The sequence below is a fragment of the Pogona vitticeps genome, chromosome 5 (genome assembly GCF_051106095.1).
Source record: "Pogona vitticeps strain Pit_001003342236 chromosome 5, PviZW2.1, whole genome shotgun sequence".
Lineage (NCBI taxonomy): Eukaryota > Metazoa > Chordata > Lepidosauria > Squamata > Agamidae > Pogona > Pogona vitticeps.
The window spans coordinates 179,703,595-179,715,649 of record NC_135787.1 but is presented as its reverse complement, the minus strand read 5'-3'; the positions used below and the strand labels follow the sequence as shown (position 1 = coordinate 179,715,649).

General features: G+C 38.7%; 2 protein-coding genes across 14 annotated transcripts in view; one reads left to right on the top strand and one right to left on the bottom strand.

Moving 5' to 3' along the window:
- CACNA1C (calcium voltage-gated channel subunit alpha1 C) overlaps positions 1–10,553 on the bottom strand; it is a 658,158-nt gene extending 647,605 nt beyond the window's left edge. For all 12 annotated transcript variants that reach the window (XM_078376325.1, XM_078376333.1, XM_078376335.1 and 9 more), the window contains exon 1: positions 8,854–10,553. In XM_078376325.1, coding sequence (XP_078232451.1) covers positions 8,854–8,992 — 139 coding nt within the window. In that variant the 5' untranslated portion in view covers positions 8,993–10,553. The remainder of the gene's footprint in view (positions 1–8,853) is intronic.
- DCP1B (decapping mRNA 1B) overlaps positions 1–12,055 on the top strand; it is a 48,984-nt gene that overhangs the window by 10,827 nt on the left and 26,102 nt on the right. For both annotated transcript variants that reach the window (XM_020788989.3, XM_072999835.2), the window contains one exon: positions 1,608–1,735. In XM_020788989.3, the coding sequence (XP_020644648.3) occupies positions 1,608–1,735 (128 nt within the window). The remainder of the gene's footprint in view (positions 1–1,607; positions 1,736–12,055) is intronic.

The window sequence follows — 12,055 nt, the reverse complement described above, 5'->3', positions numbered from 1 at the left end:
GGCTTCGGGATGATGGGGGGGAAGCGCTTCCCCCCCATCATCCCGAAGCTCCGCCGATCAGCTGAGCGAAAATGCGGGCTTCGGGATGATGGGGGGGAAGCGCTTCCCCCCATCATCCCGAAGCCCCGCCGATCAGCTGGGCGAAAATGCGGGCTTCGGGATGATGGGGGGAAGCGCTTCCCCCCATCATCCCGAAGCCCCGCCAATCAGCTGTGCGAAAACGGGGCGTTTGCGATGATCGCACGGAAGCGATCATCACAAACACCCCGTTTTCGCACAGCTGATCGGCGGTTCCAAAATGGCCGGTGGAAAAATAAAATGGCGACTGTTGTTTTGCCTCACTTTATGGAGGTTCTTCGCATAAGGTCAGTTTTTAAGCCCATAGGAATGCGTTAAACATGTTTTAATGCGTTTCTGTGGGCTTTTAAAAATCGCTTAACGACAAAATCCCTTAACGACGTTTTTCCTGGAATGGATTAATGTCGCTAAGCGAGGCACCACTGTAAATCCTTCGATGACTGTCAAATTTGGACTGTTTCCAGATACTTGGCCAGTATTTTCCCCTTAAATCGAGCTCAATTCTAAAGTATAATATCCTGGATGCTCCGGTTTCAATAATAATATGTTGAAAAAAGGGAAAAGTAATTGTGGAATTCCCCAATTTCACAATTTTGTGGAATGAGCTCCTTTACTGCTCACGCTTGCTTCAGCATGATAAGAGAGTTAAATTGCAATCTTTTATTTGTCCACCTGATCATAAATGCTACTGAAGTCATTGTGGTTCAGTTTTAATTAAACATAAGACTCTTCATTTATGGAGTGTCCAGCATTAATAAATGACATTAAAGTGGGAGCAGACCTCTAGTTAACATTTAAATATGGACAGAATTGCGCTGTACACAGATTCCATTCGGATAAATTTATGAAAAATGTTTTGTTAAATAAATAAATAAATAAATAAATAAATAAATAAATAAATAAATAAATAAATAAATAAATAAATAAATAAATAAATAAATAAATAAATAAATAAGAAGCTAAGCAGAGAAACTAACTCTTGCTAGGCCCTCCCTTGGTTAGGTGATGAAATGTATGCCTTAACAAATAACAGAAACAATGTTTATGTAACTTAGAAAAGTTTAAAGGAACCTTCAAATTGCAGAATAGTTTACATCCAGGGAAGAAAAATGCAGAAACAACAAATCAATACAGGATATTAAGATCTAAAATTAGTAGAGAATATGGAGAGAGATTGAAGAAAACTTTCCAGCCTGGGAGGTAAATATCTGTGTCAAAGTTAAAGCTTTAAAGAATCCAAAATGTATCTTCTTTTCAAGATAAGTGTGCTCCCTCAGTTTTTCAGAAGGTAATAGTTAATTGGGTGCTTTACTAATATAAATTTCTGTATTTTTAGCTGTATCTATTTTAAATGCATGTTGTGAGCTGCCTTGGGTCTGCCCCAAGAAAAATACAGACTGTAAAATAAATAAATACCTTTTAAAAACACCAACATTGCAGACATGTGTATGCAAAAGTACATTTTAAAATATTTATCTTATTGCAATTTTCGGTTGACTGTGAATGGTTTTGCATTTGATAATTTTCAGATCAGCTTCACCAAAATATGGATTTACCATAATGAATAGACTGAGCATGGAGAATCGGACAGAACCCATAACTAAAGATCTGGATTTCCAGTTGCAGGACCCTTTTCTGCTTTACAGAAATGCCAGATGTGAGTAAATCTTTTAGGAATGAGCTAGTATTAGATAATATTATACTTTGCTTCTGAAAATCCTATCTGTTAAAATAATCTAATTTGTATTCTGAAGTTTTAAAGAAATTTCAGTGACAAGCATAAAAATGGGGGAAATGAATGGGGTTTCTAGCTTTAGGGACCACAAATAGAGCATCAAAGGTCCACATGCACTCTCTGGACCTTAGGTTATGCAGTGTTATACATCACAGCTTGAAAAAGGGTTGTCTTTAAGTGTAGCACCTCTTATGCATTATTTTTATCTAAATTATTTGCTTAAGTCTCTTGGTATAAATCTCAAGAGTAAATTTCCACCCTTAAATCAGCATAGTCTTTTGTCAAAATGGCTGAATCATGAGCAAACTTGTTTAAACCATGACAAGTTTAGAATTGGTTTGGAGTGGGGGAAGCAGATGGAAGGGGCAACATTTGCAGGCTGGGAACAGCAGGAAAAGGGTAAAAGCCCCTTTTCATTTTAAATAATGTGGAATTGTGTCTCACTTCAGTGCATATAACATGTAAGTTAGGCAATAACTATTGTTCTTTATGTAACTATAAGATCTCTCAATTCTGAACAGCTTGTAGGTATACTATGTTAGGATTTTCACAAATGTTATTAATAAACAATCCATCTGCCTAAGATATTACAGCATTCTTTATGTTTTAAAATGAAATTAGACTAGTAGGCGTAACATACAGTTGAAGGAATGAGAATAGTGGATTGCTTTCTGTGATATAAATGTTCATACAGAGACTGGTTGCCCACACACTATATTAGGACTAAGGAAATGTGGAGACCTTGAACCCTGTAAACTGGCTGTTCCTGATAGTTGGGTACTTCTTGACTTGGGACATGATAATGGCTTCCTCTTTATTATTACTGAGATTGAAAGCCTTGCATTCATCCTCCTTCCTCTTTCTGCCTGTGCATTTTGGGCACAAATATTTAACACAATAATAGAATTGACTTTTGATCATGGGGAACACTCAGCTGCACAGCCAAGGAATGAGTAGCATGATTCAAGTTAAGCCTCGCCTGCATGCATGCATGCATGCATGCATGCATGCCTGCCTGCCTGCGTGCATTTATTTATTTATTTATTTATTTATTTATTTATTTATTTATTTATTTATTTATTTATTTATTTATTTATTTATTTATTTATTTATTTATTTTATATCCCACCCGTCTAGTCAACTCAGGACCACTCTAGGCATGGCTTCATGTGCTTGTTGCTGCCATTCTGACTTTCTTTCTAACTCTGAAGATGTGTTGCTGCCATGGATTGTTTTTATGTCTCTTCCAAGGCTCATATGGTGAACGAGAAAAAAAAAAAAACTACAGCATATCACAGAAGTGAGTACACCCCCTCACATTTCATAAATATTTTAGTGTATCTTTTCATGTGACAACACTGAAGAAATGACACTTGGCTACAATGTAAAGCAGTGAGTATACAGCTTGTATAGCAATGTAAATGCACTGTCCCCTCAAAATAACGCAACACACAGCCATTAATGTCTAAACCACTGACAACAAAAGTGAGTACACCCCTAAGTGACAATGTCCATATTGGGCCCAAGTAGCCGTTTTCCCTCTCTGGTGCCATGAGACCCATTAGTGTCACAAGTCTCAGGTGTGAAGGGGGAACAGGTGTTATCGCTCTCACTCTCTCAGACTGGTCACTGGAAGTTTCACATGGCACCTCATGGTAATGAACTATCTGAGAATCTGAAAAAACAAATTGTTGCTCTACATAAAGATGGTCTAGGCTAAAAGAAGATTGCCAAAACCCTGAAACTGAGTTGCAGCACGGTGACCAAGACCAAGCAGCAGTTTGACAGGCCTCGCCATGGTTGACCAAAGAAGCTGAGTTCCCGTGCTCAGCATCATATCCAGAGGTTGGCTTTGGAAAATAGATGTATGAGTGCTGCCTGCATTGCTGCAGAGCTTGAAGGGGTGGGGTGGGGTCAGCCTGTCAGTGCTTAGACCATAGGCTGCACACTGCATCAAATTGGTTTCCAGGGCTATCATCCCAGAAAGAAACCTCTTCTAAAGATGATGCACAAGAAAGCCTGCATAGGGTTTGCTGCACACAAGCAGACTAAGGACATGGATTTCTGGAACCATGTCCTGTGGTCCAGTGAGACCAAGATAAACCTATTTAGTTCAGATGGTGTCAAGCGTGTGTGGCAGCAACCAGGTGAGGAGTACAAAGAGAAATGTGTCATGCCTACAGTCAAGCATGGTGGTGGGAGTGTCATGGTGTGGGGCTCCATAAGTGCTGCCGGCACTGGGGAGCTACAGCTCATTGAGAGAATCATGAATGCCAACATGTACTGTGACATAATGAAGCAGAGCATGATCCCTTACCTTCGGAGACTGGGCCGTAGGGCAGTATTCCAACATGATAATGACCCCAAACCCACCTCCAAAATGACCACTCCCTTGCTAAAGAAGCTAAGGGTAAAGGTGATGAACTGGCCAAGCATGTATCCAGACCTAAACCCTATTGAGCATCTGTGGGGCATCCTGAAATGGAAGGTGGAGGTGTGGAAGGTCTCTAACATCCACCAGCTCTGTGATATCATCATGGAGGAGTGCAAGAGGACTCCAGTGGCAACCTGTGAAGCTCTGGTGAACTCTATGCCCAAGAGGGTTAAGGCAGTGCTGGAAAATCATGGTGGCCACCCAAAATATTGACACTGTGCCCAATTTGGACATTGTCACCTGGGGGTGTACTCACATTTGTTGCCAGCAGTTTAGACATTAATGGCTGTGTGTTGCGTTATTTTGATGGGACAGCATATTTACACTGTTATACAAGCTGTATACTCACTGATTTACATTGTAGGCAAGTGTCATTTCTTCAATGTCGTCACATGAAAAGATATACTGAAATATTTATGAAATGTGAGGGGGTGTACTCACTTCTGTGATATACTGTATATACCTGGCAAAGAACAGGAAAGGAGAAATTATTTTCCCCTTTCGTTCCTGTAGCAGTAGTTCATTTCCGGTTCTTTTTCTTGCCATCCAAGCAGGAAGCTACTGCACTGTGGCGTTTGTAACTATCCAGCTTTATTCAACATTCTGTTGTCTGTAAGGTACTTGTCCCTTTCCACTCTCCAGTTTCCTCTCAATTTAGTTAGAGTGGGCTGTGAAGAGTTTTTGTCTGAATTAATACTTAGGGTGAAATGAGGCACTACAAGTTAGGGAATAGATGAAATGTTTTGCAGTAAGGTTGCTATCCAGTTGGAAGTACAATAGTTATAGAATCTGGTATGTAGATGATAATTGGTGCAGCCCCCTTTTCTACCTCTTCTTAATTATTTTGTCAGTTTCAGTGAATTGGAAATCATATATTTCCTTATACAGTTGAGATGTGAATGAGCCTTTTGCCAATTCAAGCGGCTTTTTATGGCAAAAGCAGTCAGAGTAAACCATTAGAGTGGACCCTCAACTTACAGACGGCTCGACTTACAGACTTTTCAAGTTACAGACTTCTCTGGCTGCAAAATTTAGATTCGACTTGCAGCCGGAGAATCGACTTACAGACCAAAAAAAACCCAAAATGGAACAAAAATAGAATAAAAACTGCCAGTTATGGGATTAATCAGTTTTCAATGCATTGTAGGTCAATGGAGATTCGACCTACAGACTTTTTGACTTGCAGCCACCATTCCAATACGGATTAATTCCGTAAGTAGAGGGTCCACTGTATCTCAAACTAGTTTTGTCTAAAGTAAGAAACAAGATACTGTGGTGCCTCACTTGACGATTACCTTGTTAGACAAGGAAATCGCTTGACGATGAAGATGTTTTAATAGGCAAAAATCGCTTAACGACGATCGGTTCCCTGCTTCGGGAACCGATTTTTCGCTTAACGATGATCTTTACAGCTGATCGTCAGGTCTTCAGAATGGCTGCCCGCTGTTTAAAATGGCTCCCCACTGTGTTTTAGGACGGATTCCTCGCTTTATAGGCACCGAAAATGGCCACCCTATGGAGGATCTTCTCTGGACGCTGAGGTATTTCGCCCATTGGAACGCATTGAACCGGTTTTCAATGCATTTCAATGGGCTTTTTCGTTTCGCTTGACGAGGATTTCGCTTAAAAGCGATTTGAATGGAACAAATTATCCTCGTCAAGCGAGGCACCCACTGTTCTTTGTCTAAACGAGGAAACTGCATGAAAGCTTCAGAACAAACCAAAATCCAAACCAGGGAAGTATCATTTTTTAAAGTGGTGGTGTGCGTGGTCAAATGCTTATACTTCATCTTGGTTTAATAAGATGATGTACAGTGGTGCCTCGCTTAGCGATGTTAATCGGTGCAGCAAAAATCGCTGCTAAGCGATTTTTAAAAGCCCATAGAAATGCATTACAATGCGTTTAATGCGATCCTATGGGCTTAAAAACTAACCTTATACAAAAATCCTCCATTGTGGTGGCCATTTTCGGTGCCTCCAAAGCGAGGCAAAACAGCGGGCGACCATTTTGTTTACCCAGCGGCCATTTTGGAACCGCTGATCAGCTGGCCGAAAATGGGGGCTTTGCGATGATCGTTTCCCTGTGATCATCGCAAAGCGAAATTTCCCCATGGGGGCCATCGCAAAGCAATCACTCTTGTGATGGCAAAAAGTCCATCGCAAAACGATTTCATCGCTGTACGGAGCGATCACTATGCGAGGCACCACTGTATTTTGATCTGAATGCGGCCACACTGTTTCCCTTTGTTCTGTTTTCCTTAAGGTGAGTGATTTCTTTCTCCCTTTCCAATACAAAGATTGAGTAAAAAGCTGTTCCATTCTTGGAGCATGTATACTTCATGAACCCATCTCCAAGCAAAAAGTATATTTAATAATAAAAGTAGTGGTTACTCTAAGAGAATTTCCCCTTCCTGCTCTATCATTAAATTGGCCAGTACTTAAATTCATCAGATTGTTACACATTTTTCTGTTCTGTGTGGTTTTGTATACTGTTTGCAATTTAATGCTGGTTAACCTTTTCTGTATAATATAAAAATAAGCATTTGCAATGTTTAAACCCACTTGTTGCAGGAAAAGAATTTTGAAAATCAACTAGGAGGCGTTGAACTGGTAGATGAAAATGTTCAAAATATCTTGACCACCACAACGTTTTTAAAGCAAACTTTGCAGCTGGCTTGATTTCATGAAACTGGTTTGATTTTATGACTGAATTATCTGCAACATGTCCAAAGAAATGGAGATCTGTTTGGGAGCTCAAAAGACTCAGAAGTGTTGGTTTCAGAAGAGAACACTTTCTCATGCTCTTAAGGGAGCTGTTTTAGAATAGGTCAGTAATATATAATTTATCAGAACAGGAAACCTGCTTGAACTGTGCTGTGCAAACAACACTGTCTTTTTAGAGACTATGTGATAGAATTTTACAGTTAAAGTGTTCTGGAAATTCCTCTAGACCAGAAGGTTTCGAATTTACTCAGTTGTAAAGAACTTCTTCCTGTCTGTCTGCTGCAAAACTGTGTGACAAGGTAAAGGGTATGAACATGGTTCATGCTGAGCATTGGCAAGGCTTCATAATTTGTTACATGATTGTGCAACCTTAAACTTAACCTGGACATTCTTGTGACTACACACTGTGGGAGAAGATTGTTAATGGTTGACAGCCAATTTTTCAGAAAAGCCTGTCCACAATTATTGATGTTATGCTGGTTGGACTGTGTGTCTAGAAGTAGAAATGATTCTTATAACTGGCGGAGATTGCCTGCTTTATTTCTCCTGCAAATGTGTATATAAACACGAGCCTGTCATTGCAACAACACAGGAATGGTCTGTGAAACCGACTTAATGGAAATCTGTAGTAGGTTCAGTCTGTAGCTTGATGAATGTTCCATATTTTTTCCAGAGCAAAACTATGCCATGTGAGAAGAGATGGACTGAAGTGCCTAAGATAACGATGCTATGCAGACTGTCAGCAGCTAGTGCTGCTTGCCTTCGATGGATTTTCAGTCTGGAGGGGCGGAGCTGGGGGGTGGTGATGGGGGAGAGAAATCCATGTAGATGAAAGGCAATGCTATGTGCACTGCTTGAGTTTTCTGAAGGATGTGAATAGGATTCATAAAATCAACAAATAATCATCGTAGTTTTGTCACAGTTTGCCTTTATGGATTTCCAAACATCAGTAACAATTGTCTGTCTGGACAATGTGTTGAGAACAACATGCCAGCTAGGGAAATTCTGGACTTTGAGATAAGATAGGGCATACCAAATGGATGATAATTAAAAGAATGACTTCATTTTATATTTTAAAAAAGAGCGATTTCACGTCACTTTGTCTGATTAAAAATATGCGGAGATGAGTTCTATATTATCATTTCCTCCAAATATATAAAACCAATCCAAATTCCTTGTAGCTTTTGAAAATTAATAGATCAGAAGAGAAATACCTTACAGAAACTTGACATTTTCAAATTGGTTTAGTTAACAGTATTTTTGTTCAATATGGTTAAGCTCAGTTGGTTTTAGTTGGACTTTTAAAATATTTGCAAGGGATTATAAAATTGCTGTTTTAGAGATATGAGAAATAAGAGGCAGCGAGATTAAGTCCATGCAAAAGAATAGCCAGGTTATTTAATGTCAGTGAAAACAAAAATGGGTATAAGATAGAGACATTTCAGTTGAAATTAGTGACATGATTAAAAGTGCATAAATTAAGGTCCATCTGATGAATTAGGCTGTAGCCTATATAAGTAGTCTTTAGTGTATAGTCTTTTGGGGTCTTTATACATCATGTTTTGACTTGTTTCCTCCAAATACTCCCCTATTCTAAATAAATAAATAAATAAATATTCTAGGTCTTTCCCATCAGAACTACATTCTAGATTCACACTGCTCTTGTCCTGTAGGAATTAATCATTATATCTTTGGTAGACAAAAATGCATTGACATTGCATGCTTACGATATTTGCTGTGCCTGCATATACCTTCAAGTGTTGTGGAATTCTCCAGATACCTCTCTTGCTTATTTATAAACTGTATTATGGAATGCCACATTAGCAGTTACCAAATGTTACTCATAAAAAGTTTCCTTGGGCATGTCACTGTGATTTCTTACCTCCCGGTGGAATGTAGAAACAGCTCAGTTGGGTTTCGTGGACCATTCTGCCAGTATACTTCACCCTTGGTTCTTCTGGTGGATGTGCAGGGAGTGGACGATAGGTCGAGGTTGCTTGCCGAACAATGGACTGAAACATTCTGTCCTTTTGAAATGAAATTTCACAGTTGCTTGTCAGTGGCACTCTACCTTAAGAAACGTCTACACACAAAGTTGTAAAGGTAGCCGATTCCCAGAAGTACATAGTTTTTAGTCCAAGCACTTCAAAATCTGAGCAGCAGCGCAGACTTTGCCCTTTCCCCCTGTCTCCTTCTTTCACTCTGTGCCTTAAGCTTGCTTAAGATCCCTCTGCTCCTCTGTTAGTTTTACAGGAAAACTTGGAGTGAGAAGTGAAGATACTGTAATGGGCTCCATCTGCCTGTCAGTTCATCACTTCCCTGAGCCATGAAGGTCTCTGGTTTGCATACATCATCACCACCACCATCTATCTGATAACATACCCTTGTGTTAGAGGAAGATGACTTTCTAAAGAGTTTTTTAGACTTTCTGGGCTTTACCCAATGGGAACATTTCTTTTCCCAGAGCCATGATCTCTCTCTCTCTCTGTCTCATTCTCTCAAAAGAGTTCCAGTGCAGAGTAGTTACAAATGGTGATAAACATGTGGAGTTTGTGTAATGGATGCGCACTGTAGATCATGTAATGTGTATCTGGATCCTTTCATCTGTATGCCATATGACTGATGTAGAATGCCTGTTCTAGTACAAGCACTGAATACTAGCCTTTACATATTTCCCAGCAATTAAAAAATAAGGGCAGGATAGCATTCCCTTAAAAGGAAAAGAATGCAGTCCATGCTGTAACTATGCAACGTTTCCTGTAAAATTAATCTGGAGATTGCAAATGGCTCCACGGACAGACTTTAAAAAATGGTTGAAGAGGATTCTCTGTTTGTACCTGGGATTCTAAATTGTTCAGCAGCAGCTTGTTTTAATAGTTGTGCTATCTTTTCTTTATTTCCAGACTTTCTAGAAATGATGGACACAATTGTAGTTGATTTCTGGTCTGTTCCAGGCAAAAGAATTATTTTAATATATGTTATTTTATATTGTCTTTTAAAATGTTTTTAAGTTTTAATGTTGTACGCCACCCAGAAGCCACTGGTAATGGTGTGGCTAAAAATATTGTAAATAAATAGAGACTGTCTGTTTCAGATGTGCATTTCCTGCTGTGCCATAACACCGCTGAACCATACTGCTGAAAATCCCATTTGTTTATTACTATATTGCATTCATTTAAAATGTCATTGAACCTTTCCTTGGCTCTGATCCTATGGCTTTGGGACACTCATTTTTATTTAACTAAAACAGGCAACACTTGGCAAAATAAATTCCGTTACATAGTTATTGTTACTTTTGCTTCTAACCAGAAACTAGCCACAGTTTTCCTAGACCAAGAAGAGATAACCACCATTGCTAATATCCTGCCTAGTTTGTTGGAGAAAAAAAAATGGTTTTAATTGTTTTGAAGTATATGGCTTAATCTGTTCCTTGTAGATTAAGATATTTACCTATGCAGTGCTTTATAGGTTATACATTGATCATGTACATTCAGTCCAGTTAAAACATGTGTGGACATATTATTTTGATTTCTTCAATTTAAAACAAAAGTATTTCAATACTTCAAAAACAAGAGTCACTCTTCCAAGCAGTTAAAATATATGCTTTTGCTATTCAGCTAAATATGGTATCAGGAAACAAAACCCGAAAGTGACACACAGTATCTGTCATGTCCTCCATTTTTTACTTCTGTGTCCAAACTGTGTTGGTTCTTTGTGTGTTTTTAGTAGAAAGCAATTGCTCCCTTTTCTTTGCTTATATTTCAGAGATGGGCATATGTTTCAAAATTGTGTGCACTGTTTGTGTATGTTTCTCTGCTGACTAAAAAGGACTTGCACAAATTTTTGAAACGTGGATTTTTTGAATGGTAAAGTATATTCAGTCCATCTCCATTTCAAACCGCAGGCAGGGAAATTTCGCTGTGGTGTATGTCTCTCTCTGTCTCTCCATCTCTCTCTTGACTGCTTCTGGCTGCTCTTAGTGAGCAGTTGTACTGGCAGATCCAGTTGTTCCAGCAGATCTGAGATCAGCTGGTGCAAGGGCAGTTGTTCCAGCAGAAGAGTTTTCTTCCAAACCCAACACAGCTGGGTTTGGAAGTATCAGCTGGGTTTTGAAGCACCAGTAGGTAGCAGCAGTAGACTAAAGATCTGTATTAAGTGTATTATCCATTAGGCACATGACCCACAAATTATTTATTCAAGTATTGATAAGTATTGGGCTAAGGAATTTCATGCAATTATGGTAGCCTTTTACACTGCTTTCCATAACTTTTCACTACTTAGTGTTCCAATATTTAGCTTTCCTAAATAAAAGCCAGTACATCTTTCATAATGGTACAGATCTTGTTTTGCCTGATCTGATAGTTGGTTTTGTGACATGGCATCTTTCTCTAATTCCACCTTCTGTTCCTTGGTTTACTAGTGGATTTTTCAAAGGATTTTACATCAAATGTTGACCATTTGGAGCATGTGTTTACTAAGTCTTTTCTGTGATCTTGGGCTACTTCAAGGTTAAATCTCTCCCTCCATAATCCTGTTCGGTATAGTGTTTCAAACATATTTATTAAGCATTTACTAAAGAAAGGAAAGAACATGTAAAATTTTGAACATGTAATTCCTTGGAAGAAAGTTATGTTCTATTGCCAGATAGACAGAAATTGACAAGACAGTAGCAGGGCAGTAAAGGACAAATGAGGTTCGTCATAGTGTACCCAGAGTGGATTAAAACTGATTATTTGAAAAAAATCAGATTTTTTTCATTTAAAGACAGTTTTCTATTTAAAATACATTATGAAGGTTATTCAGCATGAAATAGAGCTTAGTTAAGTAGCATGAGGCTGTATATTCATGCAATATTTACATTTTTGGTAAACTAATTCAGTTAATCCAAATTATCCAAACTGAGATAACATGCACTTTTTCACAGTAAAATTGTATAAAATAAACAAAGTTCTGAAAAAAAACTTAGTCCCATTGTTGTTCTGCAACTCTGTGTAGAAATAATGACTACATTACCTTAAATGCTAGGTTTGAAGTTTGTACCAGGCTCCTAAATTTGAAGAGGGAGGGGCAAATGTTAAAAATGA